Source organism: Erinaceus europaeus, chromosome 1 (assembly GCF_950295315.1).
Source record: "Erinaceus europaeus chromosome 1, mEriEur2.1, whole genome shotgun sequence".
Taxonomy (NCBI): Eukaryota; Metazoa; Chordata; class Mammalia; order Eulipotyphla; family Erinaceidae; genus Erinaceus; species Erinaceus europaeus.
Window position 1 is genome coordinate 144,929,738 of NC_080162.1, and position 22,638 is coordinate 144,952,375.

Below are 22,638 nucleotides of genomic sequence, written 5' to 3' on the forward strand. Positions count from 1 at the left end.
TGAGGGTAAAATTTGCTGCCACTTATCTTGGTGAAAGGTGGAAAAGTATCCTTGTAAGGACAACAATCCTATAAATCAGCATCTCCTTTTTTTTAAAAAAAATTTATTTCTTTATTGGGGAATTAATGTTTTATATTCAACAGTAAATACAATAGTTTGTACATGCATAACATTCCCCAGTTTCCCATTTAACAATACAACCCCCACTATGCCATTTATCATCCTTCATGGACCTGTATTCTCCCCACCCACCCACCCCAGAGTCTTTTACTTGGGTGCAATATGCCAATTCCATTTCAGGTTCTACTTGTGTTTTCTTTTCTGGTCTTGTTTTTCAACTTTGGCCTGAGAGTGAGATCATCCCATATTCATCCTTCTGTTTCTGGCTTATTTCATTCAACATGATTTTTTCAGGATCCATCCAAGATCGGCTGAAAACGGTGAAGTCACCATTTTTTACAGCTGAGTAGTATTCCATTGTGTATATATACCACAACTTGCTCAGCCACTCATCTGTTGTTGGACACCTGGGTTGCTTCCAGGTTTTGGCTATTACAAACTGTGCTGCCAAGAACATATGTGCACACAGATCTTTTTGGATCGATGTGTTGGGTTCCTTAGGATATATCCCCAGGAGGGGAATTGCAGGGTCATAGGGTAGGTCCATTTCTAGCCTTCTGAGAGTTCTCCAGACTGTTCTCCACAGAGGTTGGACCAATTGACATTCCCACCGGCAGTGTAGGAGGGTTCCTTTGACCCCACACCCTCTCCAGCATTTACTGCTGTTACCTTTTCTGATGTATGACATTCTCACAGGAGTGAAGTGATATCTCATTGTTGTCTTGATTTGCATTTCTCTGACAATCAGAGACTTGGAGCATTTTTTCATGTGTTTCTCGGCCTTTTGGATCTCTTCTGTGGTGAATATTCTGTCCAAGTCCTCCCCCCATTTTTGGATGGGGTTATTTGTTGTCTTGTTGTTGAGTCTGGTAAGCTCTTTATATATGTTGGTTATTAAACTCTTATCTGATGTATGGCATGTAAAGATCTTCTCCCATTCTGTGAGGGGTCTCTTGATTTGGGTAGTGGTTTCTTTTGCTGTGAAGAAGCTTTTTAATTTGATGTAGTCCCATAGGTTTATACTTGCCTTAGTCTTCCTTGTAATTAGATTCGTTTCATTGAAAATGTCTTTAAAATTTATGCGGAAAAAAGTTCTGCTAATATTTTCCTCTAAGTATCTGATAGTTTCTGGTCTAACATCCAAGTCCTTGATCCACTTGGAATTTACTTTTGTATTCGGTGAAATACAGTGATTCAGTTTCATTCTTCTGCATGTTTCAACCTATTGTTTTCAACACCATTTGTTGAAGAGACTCTGCTTTCCCCATGTAATAGTCTGGGCCCCTTTGTCAAAGATTAGATGTCCATAGGTGTGGGGCCTCATTTCTGGGCTCTCAATTCTATTCCATTGATCAGTGTGTCTATTCATGTTCCAGTACCAAGCAGTTTTGATGACAATGGCCCTATAATACAGTTTGAGATCTGGGAGTGTGATGCCTCCAGTTCTGTTCTTTTTTCTCAAGATTGTTTTGGAAATTCTAGGTCTTTTCTGGTTCCAGATAAACATTTGTAGCATTTTTTCTATTCTCCTAAAAAATGTGCTTGGGATTCAGCATCTCCTTAATAGACTGATCGTGGAGTTGGAAAATAACTGCTGGTAAGGATTTAGAGGAAATAAGAACCATTGCAAACTGTTGATGGAAATATAGACGGCTTAATCCCTGTGTAAACATATAAAGGTTTCTCTGAACCTTGAAAATACTGCCATATTCTCCAGAAATTCCACTTCTAGGTCTCTATCTAAAGAACAATAAGCATTTATCCAAAAGATGTAAGCCTGCTTCTGTTCATTACAGAACTTTTTATAAAAGCCAAGGTATGGCATCAACCTTAGAAGCCAAGAAAAGACAGAGGATGGATTAGGAAGTTGTGGCATGCCTACATAATGGAATACTTCTTGGCTATGAAAAAGGTGAGTGCTTGACCTTTGCAGCAGCCTGGATGAAACTAGAGGGGGCTCTGCCCAGTGAAATTCTCAAGAAGAGAAGGAACAATAGCAGGTGGCCTCGGCCTCACTTATATATGGGAAGACAAAAAAAAAAAAAAAAAAGCAAAGCAAAGGAACAGAGTCAAATAGGAATGATGCCTTAGTCTCTGACTGCAGAACTGAGGGCACTAGATAGGGAGCAGGAGGGGGCTTGGAGGGTAGAAGGATCCATTAGGCTTTGGTGCAGGTTACTGGTACTTTTCTGGGTGTGTGGGAATAACATATCAGGGAGAAGCATTGTGTCACTAAAACATACAGCTTCGTCCACCAATGGCAGCCCAGCAAAATTTAAAAGTTGAGGGGCTAGGCAGTGGCAAACGATGGATTGCATGTACACAAGGATGCAGGTTCAAGTCCCCAGTTCCACCAGCTGGGAGCAAGCTTCAGAACTGGTAGAGCAGGTCTCTCTTTTTCCCTCTCTACTACCCCCCATTTCAATTTCTCACAATCAGATATAAGAAAAAGAGAATAAAACAGTAAAAATATTAAGGGCTTCTTTCTTTAATTTTAATTTTTTTTTGTATTTTATTTACTTTATTTTTGAGAGAGATGCAGAGAGAGAAAGACACAGAGGCAAATACCAGAGCACTGCACAGCTCTGGCTTATTGTGGTGTGGGGGATTGAATCTGGGACTTCGGAGTCTCAAGCATGAGAGTCTCTTTGCATAACCATTATGTTACCTACCCCCACCCTAATTTTTTTTTTAAGTTGAAAACAGATGTAAAAGAAGTGAGGGTAAAACATAAACATCAGCTTAATCCAGGTGCCAAATCTGAAGTTACTGACAGGGAGGAGGGAAAGGCTCATAGGGAGCAGGTGTCCAAGACTTCCAGGTAGAAGGAGGTGCATTTTGAGGGTGGTGAGATGTGCTGGTCTATTTTGGGTGGAGATATGGACTTGAACTCTCGAAACAATAGCAAAACGACATTACTGCCAGTGGGCCTGTGGACAGCCAGCCTGGGGAGTCCTACAGGTACCTGCTTCAACACAAGGTCCTCACTGCTGATCCTGCCTGCACACAAATGTCGTCAGGATCTGGACTGGGGTGCTGGAGAGACCCCCCCCCCCCCCACACACACACACACACATGTTCTCAGATACCAGTTCAGACCTAAGAGGAAGCCTGTGCCTTTAGCATTAGCCGAACCTGTGTCAGTGGAAATATCTTGACTTCAACTTCCAGGGCAGGGCTATGACAACCTAGTCACTTTTAAAAATACTATAGGTGTCTCCTTCTCTATCTCCCCCTCCCGTCTCAATTTCTCTCTGCCTCTATACAACAGTAAGTAAATAAAATTAAAAAGAATAATTGTCAACCCACCATCTGTGACCTTGGGAGAAACACTGCAGTTTCCATTAGAGGGAATGAAGACACAGAACTCGTGTGGTGGGAACAATGTGGAATTATACCCCTATTAACTTACAAAATTGTAAATCAACATTAACTCTTTAATAAAAATAAGTAATTAATGTAAAAAATTATAAAATAATAAATTTAAATAGTCACCTCAATATTACAAATTCTCACATGAAATGTCTGAAGTAGACAGGATTTGTTTGTATCTTCCCTTGTTTATGGAAAAGCTTCCTAAGATATCATCACATCAGATGTCAGCTCTTGAATTTAAAAATATGTATTCAGTGTTCATTTGTATTAATTTATGTTCACTTAATGTTGTTGACAGAACAATTCCAGTACTTGCAGGAAAAGACCTTGAATTAAGATGAAGTTAGAGTAACCTCACAATATTATGTACTGGGCTACTATAAAATAAGCAGTCATCATACGCTTTTATCTCCTATTTCTCATGACATAAAAAAGATTACTTTCAGGATTCAGGAGGTAGCACAGTGGGCTAAATGCACGTGACTCAAAGCACAAGGACCAGCATAAGGATCCCAGTTAGAGGCCCCGGCTGCCCACCTGCAGAGGAGTCGATTCACAGGCAGTGAAGCAGGTCTACAGGTGTCTCTCTTTCTCTCCCCCTCTCTGTCTTCCCCTCCCTCTTTCCATTTCTCTCTGTCCTATCCAACAACAATGACATCAAATAACAACAACAATAATAACTACAATAACAATAAAAACAAGGGCAACAAAAAGGAAATAAATATATATGTATATATAAAGATTACTTTCACAAAAAATAATTTGATTAAAATTTTCTTCTGTGTTGTGTATGAATACATGTGATGGTTTAAATTTTAAGTTCCCTATTTCTAAATATTTTCTGACCTCTAAGAAGCTATATAGGGGTTACTGGGTTTTTTAATACTCTAATAATAAATATTTTTGGATATTAAAAAAAAAGAAAGTAGGCAGTAGGCTCTCCCACTTAAGACAAATATACAAATAACAAAATAACAAATTTCATCAGAGACTAGCTAGGATTTCTGGTAAAGAAAGGAACATCACTGTCTAAAGGTTGGTGACTGCACATGAACAGAAGCAGGAAGAGAGGGAGAGAAGGACTCAAGCAGAAACAAGGCAACACTGCCAGCAGCTTCAAATATTTGCAACAGCTTCAAATCTATGTGGCAGATTTAAAGGGCCCCTATGACTTAAAGTAAAGCTGTGGATTGTGTTTTAGAGCTGTAGAAGCCACCGACTCCAGGCAATCTCCAGGGAATTGCTCAGAGGGATCTGAGAACAAAACATAGTGCCCTTGTGACATCAGGGAAGATTGTCAAGCTCTAAGGTGTCCCAGCTGCCATAGAAATCCTTGTGATCAAGGTCAGACTGCCCTGCAGGCAGGAAGAGTGACTTTGACCTCACAGCAGAGTTCCTACTTTCAGAAATCAGTCTGGGAAGAGAAAGAGGTCTGGGATCTCCACCCTGCCCCCAGGCTAGGTCTCTGTTTAAGGGACATCAAGCACCAAGAGACTATATCAGTTCAAAGCTCCTTCCCTCCTTCTGCAACTCACTATACAAAGCAGAATCCAGCACCACCTGTGGGCAACAACAGAAGCCAAAACAGATGGATAATACTAAGAAAACACTGGCTCTGCTGAAACAAGAGGAAGCACAGAAACCGAATGATATAAATCCAGGAGAGCTGCCAGGGAACGAGTTGAGGGAATGCATTCTCAGGGAATTTGAAGAAATAGAACAAAGAGGATCATGTGAGAATGCAACAAGACTAGGATCACTCCAGGAACCCACCAAGGCACAGGTGAGTGCAAACACTTGTGGCTTAAAGTCCCTACATACTCAGGAGCAGCTGGTACCAGTTTGACAGTCTGCTAGTTGAAACACTACCTCCAGTCTGAGTTTTTCAACAAAGACTGCTGAAGAACTTAAACCTTGCCAAGTTACAACTGTGTGTCTCCACTGCTATTGCCCCTCAGGGGTGGAAACAGCAGCAAGAAAACCCTGCACTGACATGGGAGGTGGGGGCAGAGAACTGGCCAGGTGACTCAGGAGAAAATCTACACTCCCGGTGGTGAGGAGGTGTGGCTATTTACTAGGAGCCTTTTCACATCATTCTCTTGATAAATTAGGAAAATTGGTGAATAATTCCCTCAGAAATCAGGATATATTCAAAAAGAGGGCCACAGAGCACAATTTGACTTAGCTCCAGCTGGAGGTGAGACCCAAGATTAGTCCCAGGATTTTGGCCCTCAAGGCATAGGAGTCACTTTGCATAACCACTGTGCTATCTACCCCCCACCCTGTTTTATCTCTTGGTCACAAGTGAGTTCTTCTTCCAGCGTTTGCCCTTCTTCCCCTTCTTCCGTAGCCAGTCAACAGCGTCAGGTTGAGCCTGATATAAGTGAGTGATTAGTATAAATAATCTACTTATAATTTTAAAAAAACTGTTAATTTCCAAAATTGTCAACTCTTATTACCTTACTTAGACACAAGTCAATCCAGGCAAGTGAGATTAGTGAACTGAAAATTACTAGGTGGTAGCTCAGCAGGTTAAGCGAACATGGCACAAAAAGCAAGGACCAGCTTAAGGATACGGGTTCGAGCCCCCAGCCCCCCACCTGCAGGGTGGATCACTTCACAGGTGGTAAAGCAGGTCTGCAGGTGTCTATATTACTCTCCCTCTCTTATCTCAATTTCTCTCGGTCCTATCCAACAATAACAACAGCTATAACAACAGTAAAAATAACAACCACAATAAGGGCAACAAAAAATGGGAAAAACAGCCTCCAGCAGCCGTGGATTCATAATGCTGGTACTGAACCCCAGCAATAACCCTGGAAGGAAGGCAGGAAAGAAAGAAAGAAAGAAAGAAAGAAAGAAAGAAAGAAAGGAAGGAAGGAAGGAAGGAAGGAAGGAAGGAAGGAAGGAAGGAAGGAAGAAAGAAAGAAAGAAAGAAAGAAAGAAAGAAAGAAAGAAAGAGAAAATTATTGAGATTGGGGTCTCATATCACACCAAATACAATGGTTAAACTAAGAAGACACACTGGAGAAGTGAACCTGGACAATAGTCCAGATAAAAGTCCGCCCAAAATAGAAGCACATAAAAATGAAGGCAACATCCAAATACTAACTGATACAATAGTTACAGGAGTGAGGAAAGCTTTTGAAAGTAATGTAATCATAAATAGGGAAACAACAAATAAGACTCTGAAATAAAACTTGAAGAAATAAACAGCTCTCAATTTAATATATGGGGAAATGGATTAAGAAAGGAATCTGTGACTTTAAAGATTCATTTGATAGGAAAAGGGAAAACTTGACAACAGAGTTACAGGGGATGAAAAACACTTTGTACTCTAATCTCAGACAGCAAGTCAAGGTAGCAGATTCATACATGTAGAAGAAAGAACATCACCAGAAATAGAAAGCAAACTCGCCACAATTCTTGACTTCAAAGTAGAAGAAGAAAAATGATTTAGGAAAGTGAAGCAACTGTAAAAGGCAGTAGCCTTGAAATTCCCTTTTTATGCAGTTGTTTGTTAAGTGCTTTTAGTATGAGTTGCTTGTAGTATGAGGTGGAAAATTCCTTGCCCCTTCCCCCTTGAATAAACAGGACCTAATCAGTGAAGGCCACCCATTGTTCGAAGGACCCTGCCTGGGGACAAGCTTTATCAGGACCTTTGCACAGACTTTGTGGTGTGCTGTCTACCGGATGGGTGGTCATAGCCGATGGCGGGAGGATGTGGCGACCCTGCCTGGATGAATTCTATTGGTTGTGTGATCTTACTATATTTGAAACTAGCCCACGCTTTGCTTTGAATGGATCATGCTTTTGCTAAGTTTGAAATGATTGGATCTTGTGTTTGCTATAGCCTGTTATTGGATGTAGGTTGATAAGGTGATGTGTTCCCCCTACCTGAATGTAGTCTGAATTCCTATAAATTGTATGGTTTGAGCCCTGTTCGGGGTCGAGCTTGGTAGACTAACAGCAGTCACCATCTCGGCCCGGATTGCAATTCGTCAATAAACATCTTTGCTTCCTTGCAGTGGTTGGTGGTTTGATTTATGCTCGCTAACAGCAACTAACCAAGATTTGAAGATTTCATCAGAAAAACAAATATCAGAATTATAGGGGTCTCAGGAGAGGAGAGAAGGAAGGGAACAGAAACCATATTTAAAAAAATAATAGAAATTTCCCAAATCTGGAGTATAGTAAAGATTTAAATATCCAGAAAACAGAGCTCTCAAACTCCTAAACCCAAATATACCTACACTAATATACATCATTATGAAACTATCAAAAGTCAAGGACAAAGGAAGAATTTTACAAGCTTCCAGGGAAAGGTAGAAAGTGACTTATAAAGGCAGCATTGTCATATTTGCATTAGATTTTTTTACAGGAACCATGGAGGCTAGGAGAGATTGGAGTAGTATATTCAAGGGTTTAAAAAACAATACTATCATCCAAGTATGAAGGAGCAATCAAAACAATACTGTACACACAAAAACTAAAGAAAACCTGCCATTACCAGACATTGCAAGAGTTACTAAAAGGAGTGCCACACAGATAGAAACAAGGAACATTTAACTCTCGACAGAGTGATACACAGAAACATAAGCTATAACATAGAACAGCAATGACAGGGCATGCCCCATTCTCTGAAAGGAGGCTGAGTCAACATACTCTGCCATTCAAGAAAGACTAGTCCTGAAACGAGTGCAGCCTAGAATGTTCCCAGCTGTGAACATGGACTGCTAGCTCACACTGACAGGGATGGAGAGGTTACACAGGCTCCTGTGCTAAATATGAATAGACATGGGCCCTACGTCTGATCAGTGGGATTTACAGTTAATAGTATTTGTATACTTTCCTCATATTTGAAAGCTACTCTCTGCCTTGATCCAGCTCTCTAATCCTATTCTCAATTCTGACACCATCTCCCCAGACAATATTTTCAGTCCACCTGAATGTTAGCTATCAGGCTCAGGCAAAAACTACTAAAGTAATGGGCCCCTTCAAATATACCTCAGATAGACTTCCTAGCTTCTTCCCATACAAAGACCCTTAGTTCCATCTGCTCTATTCTTACATTTAGGTTCCTGGTTATTAAACAGTTTGTCCTGCTTTACATATTACCACTTTTTAGCTACCAAGTTGCAGATGCTACCATGACACCATCCTGACTTCCCTGGACAGACAATCTCACTAATGTATCCTAGAACCTCACCTTCCCAGAGCTCTACCCCACTAGGGAAAGACAGAAACAGGTTGGGAGTATGGATCTATCTGCCAACGCCCATGTCCAGCAAAGAAGCATTTACAGAAGCCAAATGTTCTACCTTCTCAAAAGAAAAGAAAAAAAAAAGATGAGACAACTTTAAAATATAAAAGAGGAGGGAGAAATGGATAGAAGTTCAAGCAAGGAATGGTGAGACAAGAACAGTTTGAGAAAAACTTTCTTAGATGTGTTTATATATAATGTACTTATATATAAATTATATGTATGATACTTCTATTTATAACAGATTTACATGCATACAGTCCTCTCTGTCAAGCTAAATGATGTCAGATTCTCCCTAATACTCTTTAATGTTTCTTACAACTTTCTGGTTTTTCTCATACTTCTTATATCTAATATGCTGAATTTTTTAATTTAGTGTTTATGTCTAAGTACTCTTGTTGCTATACTTTATATCTGTTACCAAATAACTTGCATTTCTCTGAAAGACAACTACTGTATAGTTTCATTTTAATATGTAATATGAAGAACTGTAACACAGGAACTCATTTTTTAATGACAAATCATTGTGGGATGCATTGGATCGACCTTCTCGTGGTGCATCCCGTGAGTACCCATTCATTGGGGAAACTGAGGATCCTTCCTAGCCGACTGAATCCACATGGATCCCAGTCACTTTCAAAGCCAGCAACAAGCAGCTCCTGACAGCTTTCAACCTGACCTGTTGACTGGCTACGGAAGAAGGGCAGACGCTAGAAGAAGAAGAATTGTGAAAACTATTGTGGTTATCCTTGGAAGTAAGAGGGGAGAGACAGGAATACAGGGGGGTGGGAGGAGAGACCATAGAAGTGTGGTAGTGGGTGCAGTGTGGAACTATACCCCTGTAATCTTATGATCTTGTAAGCCATGATTAAATCACTAACAAGATAAATTAAAATAAGCATAAAAAATCTGGGGGCTGGGCAGTGGTGTGCCCAATTAAACACACATATTACCAACATAAGAACCTATGCAAGGACCCTAATGTGAGTCCCCACTGCCCCAGTTGCAGCACAGATGCTTCCCAAGTGGTGAAGCAGGTCTACAAGTGTTTATCTTTCTTTCTCACTCTCCTCTCTCAATTTTTCTTTATCCTGACAAATAATACAAAAAGACTAAAGGGAAAAAATGGCCAACCAGAGCAATAGGTTCATAGTGCTGGCATCAAGCCCCAGCACTGACCCTACTGGCAAAAAGAAAAAGAGAGAGAGAGAGAGAGAAATCTAGGCTTTGGTGCTCATGTGTCCATACTGATCAAAAACCAGGGGAGGATGGGGTGGGAGGGTCCCTACAGTCTACAACTGTTAATCAATACACTGGTAAATCAAGAGGATAAATGAGCCTCCCTCAAATTCTTCCATCCCCTCCCAAGATCTCTGCTATTCCAGATAGAAACTCTGCTGAGAATCAAGCTCATGCTTTCATTTTCACATACTGAATGACCAAATCAGGAAATTGGCAGAAAAATACAGGGTATGTCAGGATCCAGAGAAATTGGGCCTGGGGGAGGGCCCCATGGTTCTGGTCACTTACCAGTGGATGCCTGCCTACCAGGACGATCATTTTGGGCACTGAGGTCTGAGTTCTCAGAGTCAGACCTGTAGTCACTGCTCAGCCTGGGAGACTTCCAGGAAGGATGTCGAGGGCTCTGAAGAGACAAACTCTGTAGGAAGTCTACTGGGTCCTCTTCAGAACTGAATGGGGGTGTATTGTCCCTAGGGAGAGAAAAATGGGGAGGCAGGGGTAAAGAGACACCTCTTAGGAGCTCACTGAATGTCTGTGGGTATGTGTGCTCTTCCCAGCCATGCCAGTTCCTGTGTAAGGAGAGGGGGTCCAGAAATCCCTGTGTGGCCACTGGGACTGGAGGCATGGGAGAAACAGAGACATGAAGCCAAGGAGGCAGGGCTCTTCCTGGGAGCTGGGGCTGAGCCTTCCAAGACCTCCTGTCCACTTGTGTCTCTGCCCTCACCTGTCTTCAGAGCCTGAGGGAGCACAGGATAGGGAGGCTGAGGCTGGCCATGCTCAGGCCCGATTCAGGGAGAGGGCAGAATCAGGGCTCACCTCAGTCCAGACTCTGAGAGGGCTGGGGCACTAGAGTGCCCATATGTTCTGGAGCGGGGAGTAGGAATGGGCACTAGGGCCATGCCAGGTCCATGGCTGCCATGGCTCTGATGACATGTCCTGGGTGACTCTGTCAGCTTGGGTGGTAATGTCTTACTGAGAATTCTGTCCTTTGGCTCCAACTCTTCGGTGACCAGTGGGTTCAGTTTGGTTTTGACTAGAAACAGAATCAAATGTCAGAGCACACCCACCTGGGCCTCCAGCCCAAGAGGAGGAACCCACTGGAGCCGGATGGTCACTCTGTGCCCTGCACATCCCCACTGCAGGTTGAGTCATTGCCTACCCTACTGCCCCCTGCTGGCTGTACTGAGGGTGACATCCCTGGTTTCCTCAGGCACCAGGATAGCAGATGCTGCTAGAGGCCCCTGTGGTCCCTCCAGGAACCGGGGGGTGGGGGTGGGGGGGGTGGAAGTTGTGGAAAGCAGGGCCCAACATGCCTACAGCTCCTCCCCCAGACCTTGGCCAAAACCAGCCCTGGAGGCTGCCCCCACCATCACACCCTCTCCAGTCACCTAGCCTGCTTCTTGAGTGAGGGCAGCCCTGCAGGAAGGCACTGCTGCCACCAGGAGGCAGGGCAGTGCTCCTGGGACCAGAGAAACCACAGAGAGCTCTCAGGCACCAGAGGCAGATGGAGACTGGCTGAACCTCCTGTCCATCTGTCACTTGCAGAAACACTTGAAATCAGTATTTTAGGGATGAGGGAATGATGGCATCCCAAGGAGTTAGAGGGCAGCAGAGCCAGCAGGGAGACTCCAGGGCAGACCACAGCCCAGCTCTGCCCCCTGCAGCCTCCCCAGGGAGCTGGGGGTCCATCCAACCAGCATGGTCTCCCAGGCAGACCTTTTGGGCTCAGTCACCTGGGAACACCCTGCACACTGGCCTTCAGAGCAGCCCTTGGAAGGCAGGGACACAGACAAGGTTGCCCCTCCAATCCCACAATCCCCTGCCACCCTCCTGCCAGCTTAACCTGGAAGCTCACCCACACCAGCCTCATTCTCCTTCATTTCTTTAACTCTTCTTGTGATTTTCTTGATGAGCTGTTCCCTAAGAGTTTTCAATTCAGGATTCTTTGCTGCCTTTTGCTCCCGCAGGGCTTTCAGGTGGCTCTCCAGGTGGCTGAAGGTACTGGGGGAAATGCCCCCCACGTCCTAGAAGTGACAGAAGGTCACCTAAGAGAGGGCTCCCTTCTCCCTCCTTCTCCTGAGCCTCTCAGGGGCACATGAGGGTCTTGGGGGAATCTGAATTAGCCTCTAGACAGTGTGTTTACCTTTTCCTTTTTCATTTTCAGGAAATATTATTTGAGGAGACATTCTTTGCATCAGTACTAAATGTCGCCTCTCCAAATGCAGCTGCACATTCACCAATCCTCACAGTGCCTTCCTCCCCCTTTCACGTCCTCCTCTAATCACCTTGGTTCTGTAGGCATAGACTGAGTAGTTATTTTGCCCTGTGTAGTCCCTTGCTCTACTCCTTAAATCCCACATCTGAGTGAGATCCTCCAGTATTTCCTCCTCCTCAGTCAGCATGGCCACCTCACATTCCATCCAAGTCACGGAAAGCAAGATTTCATCCTTAGAAAGAACATGCTTTCATCAAGTCTGAATACAAAGTCAAAGTAAGATGAAGCAGTAGTTGGAAGCAGTAAAATATTGGTGAGCATTCTTACTAACTGAAGTCCAGGTGGCCCTTTTTATTTGGTTTGGCTGACTTAACAACAAGGTATATGTGTTTTATTTTTCTAATCTTGCATCTTTCTGTGTTATGTGTTGGTATGCTTCTAAATTCTGCTTATAAGACCTTCTGTTTTGATCATCACATTAGGTTCACTTGTATTACTTATGATGTGGTTTGTTTACATAATCACTGTTTTACCGCCCTGCCTGCAGGGTATTGGTTTAATCCCCACTGGTTAGATGGAAGCTTTCTATGTTCTGTTTGCGCTCTTTTTTTGCTCCACCCCCATCTCCTAGACATTTCCTTTCCCTTGCCACTTCCGGTGAAGAGATGCATAAAAGGCGATGTATCTGATTAATAAATGAGGTACTGCTTCCCAGCTCAGCCATGAGTCCCTGGTCGTCTCTCTACCGCCCATGAAACTAGCCCAGCCCGGCATACCAACAGTTATGGATAAGATGCATCTTCTGTCTAAACACAAGCATGAAGGGACAATGACATTCAGGTGTTCCCTGGATCAATGATAACACCTCAGGTCAGACCGGAAACTCAGTTCTTGCTGTCAGAAAGTGCAGACACAGAGCAGGAAGTACCCAGTGAGCAGAGGTCAGGACTCAGAGTCCTCTCAGGAAACCCTGGGAGAGGAGACCGGTCCTGGGTTGGGAGGCAGGTGGGAGGAAGGCTAGGAGCTCTATGCTCCTGGATATCAGAGGTGCCCGTAGGAGCACACAATGAGTAAGCAGACAACAGGAGAGCAATGGGCCTCTCATCAGGGTCAGGACACCCAGGTCTGAATAGCAGGCTGGGCCCTCAGCAGGGCATTGGGGCTCACTCTTGGTATCCCTAGGTTCTCCAGCTTCACCAGAAGCTCCTCTTCCATCACTGTCCTGAGCTGCTGCATCAAGATGTGCTTTTGTCTCTGCATTTCCAGAATCTTCTGCTGTTCAGGCCTTGAGTCTTCTAGCTCTGCAGCACAGAACATCAGCAAGGTCAGCCTGAGCACCTCTAACTTCCATTCCCAGGGCCATACTTTCTGGGCAGTAACTCTGGTATGAAACCAGGGCCATTGTCCTCAACAGAGTGGTCAACACAGGTTAGTCAGGAACTGAGGTGTGCCTGCTCCTGCGCAGCACTGCTTCAGAGTCTTTGGACCCACCTGTAGGATTTCATTTCTTGAGCCCTGCTGTGTAGAACTCACAATCTGAGCTCACTCCTGCCCCAGGTGAATTGAGGGTTTAATACTTTTGACTTAAACTGAATCCTGACAGTGATATTGATTTGTATTTTCCTAATGATTTGTAAGGGTTTTTTTTTTTTTTCATGCACCCAACGGCCATTCTATAGAACAACATGTACAATGCACTTGTATTAGAAAAGAGAAGAAGAAAAAAAGAAAAGAAAAAGAAGAAGAAAAAAGAAGGATATGAGTGTAGACATATATGTGGCTAGCTTTACACTAACTATCTCTGGAAAGATACATAAAAGACTTCCAGAGATATTACCATGTTAGAATAGACATTGGCAAACCAAATATTTAATATAAAGGCATATAAACAGAAAACAAAAAATTTCCACAGAAAATCTTACCAAAACACCACCAGGATTGCAGGAAGAAGAGTACTTCTCAAAAATTGGATGGGTGTGTGGACACAGACAGAGACAGGAGGGGAGTGATTTGAGAACTAAAGGCAAGGCATCTCCCAGCCATCATTATTAACACTTCACCAGAGCACTGGACAGAGAAGAAAGTACCTCCTGCTAGGTTTTACACTAATAAGTCCTGTCCATCAACCTAGGTATCATTAATGTTTACCAGCCATAGATAGACCTTCCTACTCCCCATCACACCTTAGAAACAAAGGATAATTTCATCACAACAGCTACAGCACCACATGCTGGTAGACTACCGAAGCCAAAAAAAAAAAAGCATGAACTGAAAAGTCTTAAGTTTTTTCTAAGAAAATCATGGAGGTGCTTATAGGAAATGAGTAGACAGTTATTATGTTGTTGAACTGGAGAGGTTATCAGAGAAATTATTTTAAAAACTCATCATGGAAATTCTTTTTAAATTAAAATTCTCAATTTACAACAAAAAGCAGGTAAATAAAGAGAGAAAAGAACTCAATAGTTTATTCACTAAACAGATCGAAAGCTTGCAAGTGAAATTGTAAACAGCTATCCAGCACATTGAAAGCACTCTGAATCAGATTAAGGTTTATCTGAAAATGAAGTAGACTTGGGAAATAGATTTATTAGGTAGAGGATAAAATGACCACACATTTTAAAATGGATGAAGATCCATATTTTAAAAGACTCAGGAGGAATGAAACAACTTTGAGCCATATCAGACCCCATTACATAAGGAAACCTCTAAAAAGAGAAGGGAGAAAAGGCCAGTTTTTTTTTTTCCTCCAGGGTTCTTGCTGGGACTCAGTGCTTGCACTACGAATCCACTGCTCCTGGAGGCCATTTTTTTTATCATTTTGTTACCCTTGTTGTTGTTATTGTTGCCATTGCTGTTGTTGTTGTTGGATAGGACAGAAAAAAATCGAGAGAGATGAGGAAGAAAAAGAAGGGGGAAGAAAGGCACCTGCAGATCTGCTTCACTGCTTGTGAAGCGACCTCCCTGCAGGTGGGGCACCAGGAGATCCTTGCACCAGTGTTTGCACTTTGCGCCATGTGTGCTTAACCCGCTGTGCTACTGCCTGGCCCCCGAAAAGGCCAGATTTATAAGAAATAATAACTGAAATTTATCCATAGGCATTCAAGAATAGAGTTGCAGTGAGTTAACACTATAGCCCAGAAAGTTTGTAATTTGTAAACATGTTAAGTCAATGACAAACAAAAGATGCCTGAGGAACCATGAACAGCAGCATCTCTGTAGACACTGGATGGCCAGCAGGAGGGAGACCCGCTGCTCACTATCCATCTACTGGCATGCTTTCATTCTCAAGTTTTCTTTATCTAATGGATAGACTAATATATCTATAGCAAAAAGTCAAGAAAGGGACTTTCAGGATGGAGCTATGGCAACCTAGTCATGGTAAGTTGGCTCTCTCCCAGAAAACCCATTTTACAACAAAATAACTCAACAAATTTCATCAACGAACATCTGGGATTTCTAAGGAAGGAAAGAACATCGCTATCTGAATCTTGGTGATTGTGCATGGACAGTAGGAAAGGAGGGAGAGAAGGACTCAAGCAGAAACAAGGTAACACATTGCCTATGGGCAATGTATTTACAATCACTTCAAACACACTCAGCAGATTGAAAAGGGTACTGTTGTTTAAAAGGAACTCTGGACTGTCTTTTAGAGCTGTAGAACCCACAAGCTCCAAGAAAATTCCAGAGAATTGTTGAGAGGAATCTGCAACAGATTGCGGCATCAGGGAAGCTTATCAAACCCTAAGGTGTCCCAGCTGCCATAGAAATCCTTGTGATCAAGGTCAGACTGCCCTGCAGGCAGGAAGAGTGACTTTGACCTCACAGCAGAGTACCTACTTTCAGAAATCAGTCTGGGAAGAGAAAGAGGTCTGGGATCTCCACCCTGCCCCCAGGCTAGGTCTCTGTTTAAGGGACATCAAGCACCAAGAGACTATATCAGTTCAAAGCTCCTTCCCTCCTTCTGCAACTCACTGTACAAAGCAGAATCCAGCACCACCTGTGGGCAACAACAGAAGCCAAAACAGATGGGTAATACTAAGAAAACACTGGCTCTGCTGAAACAAGAGGAAGCACAGAAACCGAATGATATAAATCCAGGAGAGCTACCAGGGAAGGAGTTGAGGGAATGCATTCTCAGGGAATTTAAAGAAATAAAAAGCTCTCAATTGAATAAGGAGAAATGGACTAAGAAAGGAATCTGTGACTTTAAAGATTCACTTGATAGGTAAAGGGAAAACTTGAAAGCAGAGTTACAGGGGATAACAAACACTTTTTACTCTAGTCTTGGACAGCAAGTCAAGGTAGCAGACTCACTCATGTAGAAGAGTGAACATCACCAGAAATAGAAAGCAAACTGGCCACTGTCTTTGACTTCAAAGTAGAAAGAGAGAAAAATATTTAGAAAAAATGAAGCAACCCAGGAAAACATATAATTGTAAGGGTCTCTACAGGAAAGTAAAGGAAGAAGGGAGAAGACACCATATTGAAAGAAATAATAGGAGATAGTTTTCTAAAATTTAGGATGTGGTCAGGATATAGATACTCAGGGAATAAAGAGAACTTCCACATTCTTAAACCCAAATAGACCTACACCAAGACACATCATGGTGACTATCAAAAGTGAAGGACAAAGAAAAACTTTACAAACTTTCAGGGAAAAGATTTTACTGCAGGAACCATGGAGGTCAGGAAAGAGTGGAATGGTATATTCGAGTGTTTAAAAGACAAGACTTGCCAGGCTTTACCTATCTTTCAAATAGGAAGGAGCAATCAAAACAGTACTAGACACACAAAAACTAAAGGATTTTTGCCAGATCTGCCTTGCAAAAGTTACTGACAAGAGTGTCACAGAGAAAGAAATATGGAACCTTTAACTCTCAAGGTGACACACAGTAAAACAGACATAGAAACATAGGCCATAAAAATATAAGACAATTTTAAAGTAAGAAAAGGGAGGAGGAATTGGGTAGAGGATGTTCAAGCAAAGAATGGTGAGACATGAACAGTTTAGGGAACACTCTCTTAAATGTGTTTATATATAATATATCCATACATAAATTACATGCATAATACTTTTATGTATAACAAAGATACATACATACAGTCCTCTGTGTCATGATAAATAATGTCATTTTTCTTCCTACTAATTTCTAAAGATTTTTAAAATATTTATTTATTCCCTTTTGTTGCCCTTGTTTTATTGTTGTAGTTATTATTGTTGTTGTTCTTGATGTCATCATTGTTGGATAGGACAGAGAGAAACGGAGAGAGGAGGGGAAGACAAAGAGGGGGAGAGAAAGATAAACATCTGCAGACCTGCTTCACCACCTGTGAAGCGACTTCCCTGCAGGTGGGGAACCGGGGGCTTGAACCAGGATCCTTATGCTGGTCCTCGAGCTTTGCGCCACGTGAGCTTAACCTGCTGCACTATCACCCGACTCCCCTCTTCCTAGTAATCATTAATGTCTTTTATAACATTTAAATTTTTTTTTCTCATCCTCCTTATATACAATATTTTTAGCTCTTTAATTTGGCGTTTGTTTTCAAGTACTCTTGCTGCTTTAGTTTATATCTGTTACCAAGTGGCCTGCATTTCTCTGAGAGAGAACTACTGTATGGTTTCACTCATATATGCCATATAAAGAGCTGCAACACATGAGCTCACTTGAAAAAGAATATCAAACTATAGCTAAGACTCTGTGAAAACTATGATGTTTATCCTTGGGGAAAAAGCAGGGAAAGACAATGAGTGTGGAATGGGTATAGAAATGTGGTTGTGGGTACTGCACGGAACTATATCCTTATAATCATATGATCATATAAACAATTATTAAATCACTAATAAATTTAATTTTTAAAAATTCAGGAACATACTGTATTAACAAAACACCTCACAGTAAACTCTTTGCTAATAAGAATAACCCCCTTCCTAAAATTAATTGTATGTCTCAAACTTTTTAAAGCACAGACTGAGTCTTTTTAATATATAGGCTGAGTCTTTGATATGTTGACTCTCTCAATAGCCTAGACCAGGGAGAACAGAAGCAACCGGTGGCACAGCTATATACAAGATGCTGGGTATTATACAGCAAATTCTAACAAAGTTAACCCAATTACCAAATAATGTGATGATAACAATAACTATCCACTGTTTTCTTGAACCCTAAGACAGCAGGAACCTCACATTTCCACTATAGAGCCTATATTTCCCCCAGTCCTGGAACCTCAGGATGGGGTGCACTTTCCTGCATGCTTCTCTCAATTCATATCAAATAATATTGCATCCACTGATCACAACCTAATCAATGCAACAAGAGCCACCTCAGCAAGCTTCACTTCAGACTGTGTCCAGAGACTTCAGGTATGGAATGACAATCCTTCAGCTTCATTACTCGGGTGAGACCTTTCCTTTCATAGTATTCTCTAATTCCATTCCAGGAGGTTCACTTCCTAACAAAGTCCCAAAACATAGATATAGACCAGGTCCCCTGAGACAGAGCATATGTTTACACATATCCACAAACTAGGGCAAAATATATACCTGAAAGCAGAAGTACACAATAGTCCACAGTGAGTACCCCCCTGTTGTTAAAATTTGTAGGCTCCAGCTGGCCGGGCTAGCTTCACGGGCAGGTAACAGAGACACGGAGACAACGGCTGGGCAGGGAAGCTGTATTTCTTTATTCAGGAACAACGATTCATAAACCAAACCAAACAGAACTCTGCTGCCTCTTTCCCCCCCGCGGTGGTGCCAAGCACTCTCTCTAACTCTCGAACTCTGGAACTCTGGAACTCTCACAGGGTTCCTAGGGGCGGGGCCAAGCGGGCCGCGAAACTAGCAGGACTGATCCAATTTTCTTGGTGGGGGAGAGCTAGAACAACCCAATGTAAAGCATACAACACCCCCCAACACTTCATCTGCACTATTCCAGCCTTTAGGTCTATAATGGTTCAACAATTTGTTTGGCTTTGTATGTTAAAGTCTCTTTTCAGCCACTAGGTTCCAGATGCCAGCAGGATGCTGACCAGACTTCCCTGGACAGATGACCCCACCAATATGTCCTGGAGCTCCAGTTCCCCAGAGACCCACCCTACTAGGGAAAGAGAGAGGCAGACTGGGAGTATGGATCGACCAATCAACACCCATGTTCAGCGGGGAAGCAATTACAGAAGCCAGACCTTCCACCTTCTGCAACCCACAATGACCTTGGGTCCATACTCCCAGAGGGACAGGGACTGGGAAAGCTATCAGGGGAGGGTATGGGATATAGAGATCTGGTAGTGGGAATTGTGTGGAGTTGTACCCCTCCTATCCTACGGTTTTGTTAATGTCTCCTTTTTAAATAAATAAATAAACAAACAAACAAACAAATAAATAAATAAGAATAATCCCCTTCCTGATGTGTCTATAGGCTTACTCTAGAATTCTAGATCACACACTGGCTGGGGTGTGCATTCCTGGCCAGCAGGTGAGCTGTGAGCTCTCTGGCCTCTCCCAGTGGCTGTCCCAGCCAGTCTCAAAAGTCCTTGAGATGTTCTAACTTTTTCCTGTATTTTCTTGCATCCCCTAAAAACCACTTCTTGAGAGCTCTGCACTAAGAGTCAGTGCCTGGGTGGAGAGCATGGAAGGAGGAAGGTCATGTGTGAGGCATGGGTTGAGCCTCAGTCTCCCAAAACATACACAGGGTTCTGTAGCTTTCTCATAGGGTCTGCCCTGACCCTGCTCAGCTGTGCACCAAACAGAGGAGCCCACACAGACCTTCTGACCCAGTGCAGCCAGGCCTCAGCCTCTGTAGGTCAGCACAGCTGCTAAGACCTCCCCAATCTGTCCCTGCTCTGCTAGGTCTGTGACTCTGCACAGTCCCCACTTTCTCTGAGCCTGGCTTATCTTTACAACAGGCACATTTATTCCACCTGCCTGGGCCCCTCTCCCCAGCTTCAGGCATCTGCACAGTGTGAAATAGACACGCTAAGCAGTGAAGAGGCTGGCAAGGCGGCTGTCTGCATTAGAAGCCAGGGGAAATGAGGTCCTACCTTCCTCAGAAGACTCCTCTTTTAAGTCCACAACCTTTCTGTTCCCACCATCCCCTGGGGAGAGAAGGGATAATTAGTGGTTCTAATGTACTAATCCATAACCATGAGTTCACATTTCCCCTCTATCAATCATGGTCCCCAAGAGCCTTAGCCCTTCCCACTGTTTCCTCTCCCACCCCCAACCCCACATACACATACACATACGCATACGCATACACATACACATACACAGAAAGAAGAGCAGATCAGGCAGGAAACCATACCCACTAGATAGACAGGATTTAACAGGAGAGATGAGACCCCAAGGCACAGCACAGTTGTGACAAAACATCTCCCGCAGACTTACCTTCCATCCCTTTGGGGGACAAGGCCAGGATCTGCAAGATGTGGAGCAGAGAAGGTTAGAGTCACAGGGAGCTCTGCTCTAGAGGGGTCTGCTCGTGCTGGAGTAGGGACAGTCCCCTGTACATGCCACCCACTGAGAGCTGGACAGGGCTCAGGGTACACCAGCCCAGCCTTCCAACACACTTTCTGCCATCCTTATGAGAGGAGAGGCCCAGGTTCAGAAGGCAGGTCAGGTAAGAGGGCCACTCATCACAGAGGGTTATGTTGAAGACAGGGGTGCATGGAGGCAGAGGGGTCTGCTCCATAGATACAACTGGAGGCAAACAGCCCAGGCAGGCAGGCTCCCCTCCTGTACTGTGGGCTTTACAGTGGGTGCTCCCTGGGGGAAGGAAACAGGCAATGGACATTTGTTGGTATGCATGAGACCCCTTCTGTTTCATTTGGTTTAAATCCCCCCTGCTTAACACTATTTTATTTACATAACCACTTCATTCTATTTACATAACCACTGTTAACAAGTTCCACCCTCCCTCCAGGGCATTTGTGGTTCAGTGATAGGATTCTTGCCTAATCTGCCCCCTCTTTGTCACACTCTGATTTTCACCAGTCACTTTTCTCTCCACCCTCTCTATGTCACATCCTGTTTCCACCTTACTTGGCAAGTATATATAAAGACAGCATTGTGAGTTTTACAGTACTGTACTTTGAGTTTAACTTAGCTCGTCTTAGATTGTGCTGCGTCCTGCATGAATAAAGAGATACTGCCTACAGCTCAACCATGAGTCCCTGGTCGTCTGTTACCCGCCTGTGAAGCCAGCCCATTGAAAACAACATAACCTGTCGAAAACAACAGACATTGCCTGAACTATCTGCTCAGCACCCTTTCCCAGAAATGCCTGGATTTCTTCCTCCACCTGCTGCAGGCAGCATCCCCTTGGACAGGAACCCCCAGCACAGGCATAGCTGGCTGGCCAGATCTACACAGAGAATTCTGGACAGTGACAACATATGGCCCCCAACGTGGGGCCAGACCTGTGCAACTCCCAGATAAGTGAAGACTTTGCCTACCTATGCACTATGGTCTTCTCTTCTACTTACGAAGAGGTTTGCCAAAGCCTCTACTGTTTCATTATGAGACAGTTTCTCTGTCTCTGGAACATTTTACTCTGGGCCACACTTTGGTTCCCTGACCAGGAACTTTGGTTTCTTATGACCAGGATCATAGAGCTTGGGAGATGCACGGAGATTTCTCCTTGGACTTTCTGGATTCCCTCTCCCATGTTTCCTGAGGAAAAGGACTACATTTTGCTCTGGGCCACAGTCTGGTTCTTTATGACCGTGATCGTAGACCTTGGGATATGCATGGGGATTTCCCCTGGGACTTTCTGGACTTCTTCTCGCATGTTTCCCATGGAGAAGGACTACTCTAATTTGAGGAGCATTCTCCAGTACCCTGGCAGTTCCCAAGTATAGAGACACGTGGTTAGTTCTACTCTCCTGATTGGATTCTTTCTTTGATGGGAAGACACTTTTAAAAATGGGTGCCTGAAGCAATCCAGCAGGAACAGTCCGAAGCACCCTAAATGAAATTTCGAGGACCTTTTTAGACTAGGATGTCCTTCGAGGATTCTTAATCCTACATGTTGAGATCTTGATAATCTGGTTCAAGTTGCATTTCATAAGAAAATGATTTGAATGACTGAATTTTTGTTTGACACTGACTTAAAAAAAAATGCTGGACGCAGCCGTGATTTCTAGAGACATCCAGAAACAATCCAAAAAATTGTTTTTTCCTCCTTTGATTTCTTTTTTTACGTCTTGGCATAAATCTAAAATGTTTAATCCTCAAAACAGTATGAGTTATGGGTGGGGCAGATAGTGCAATGATTATGTTAATAATTCTCATGCCTGAGGCTTTTAACCATGGTTCTTCTGTTTACCTTTCCACATTTTATTAAGTTTAAACTGTTTAAACAACCTTAAAATCATACTAAAAAGGACTTCCAATTATAATGGAGTTATCAATTATAGTAAACTTCTAATC

At 43.1% G+C, this 22,638-nt stretch overlaps 1 protein-coding gene across 1 annotated transcript in view; it reads right to left on the reverse strand.

Annotated features, from left to right (window-relative positions):
• Positions 1-22,638, reverse strand: part of DZIP1L (DAZ interacting zinc finger protein 1 like) — a 49,050-nt gene that overhangs the window by 6,176 nt on the left and 20,236 nt on the right. The window contains exons 8-13 of the mRNA XM_016186304.2: positions 20,596-20,626; positions 20,250-20,303; positions 13,383-13,516; positions 11,856-12,024; positions 10,817-11,033; positions 10,289-10,470 (exon numbers count right to left, since the gene is read on the reverse strand). Of these exons, the coding sequence (XP_016041790.1) occupies positions 10,289-10,470; positions 10,817-11,033; positions 11,856-12,024; positions 13,383-13,516; positions 20,250-20,303; positions 20,596-20,626 (787 nt within the window). The remainder of the gene's footprint in view (positions 1-10,288; positions 10,471-10,816; positions 11,034-11,855; positions 12,025-13,382; positions 13,517-20,249; positions 20,304-20,595; positions 20,627-22,638) is intronic.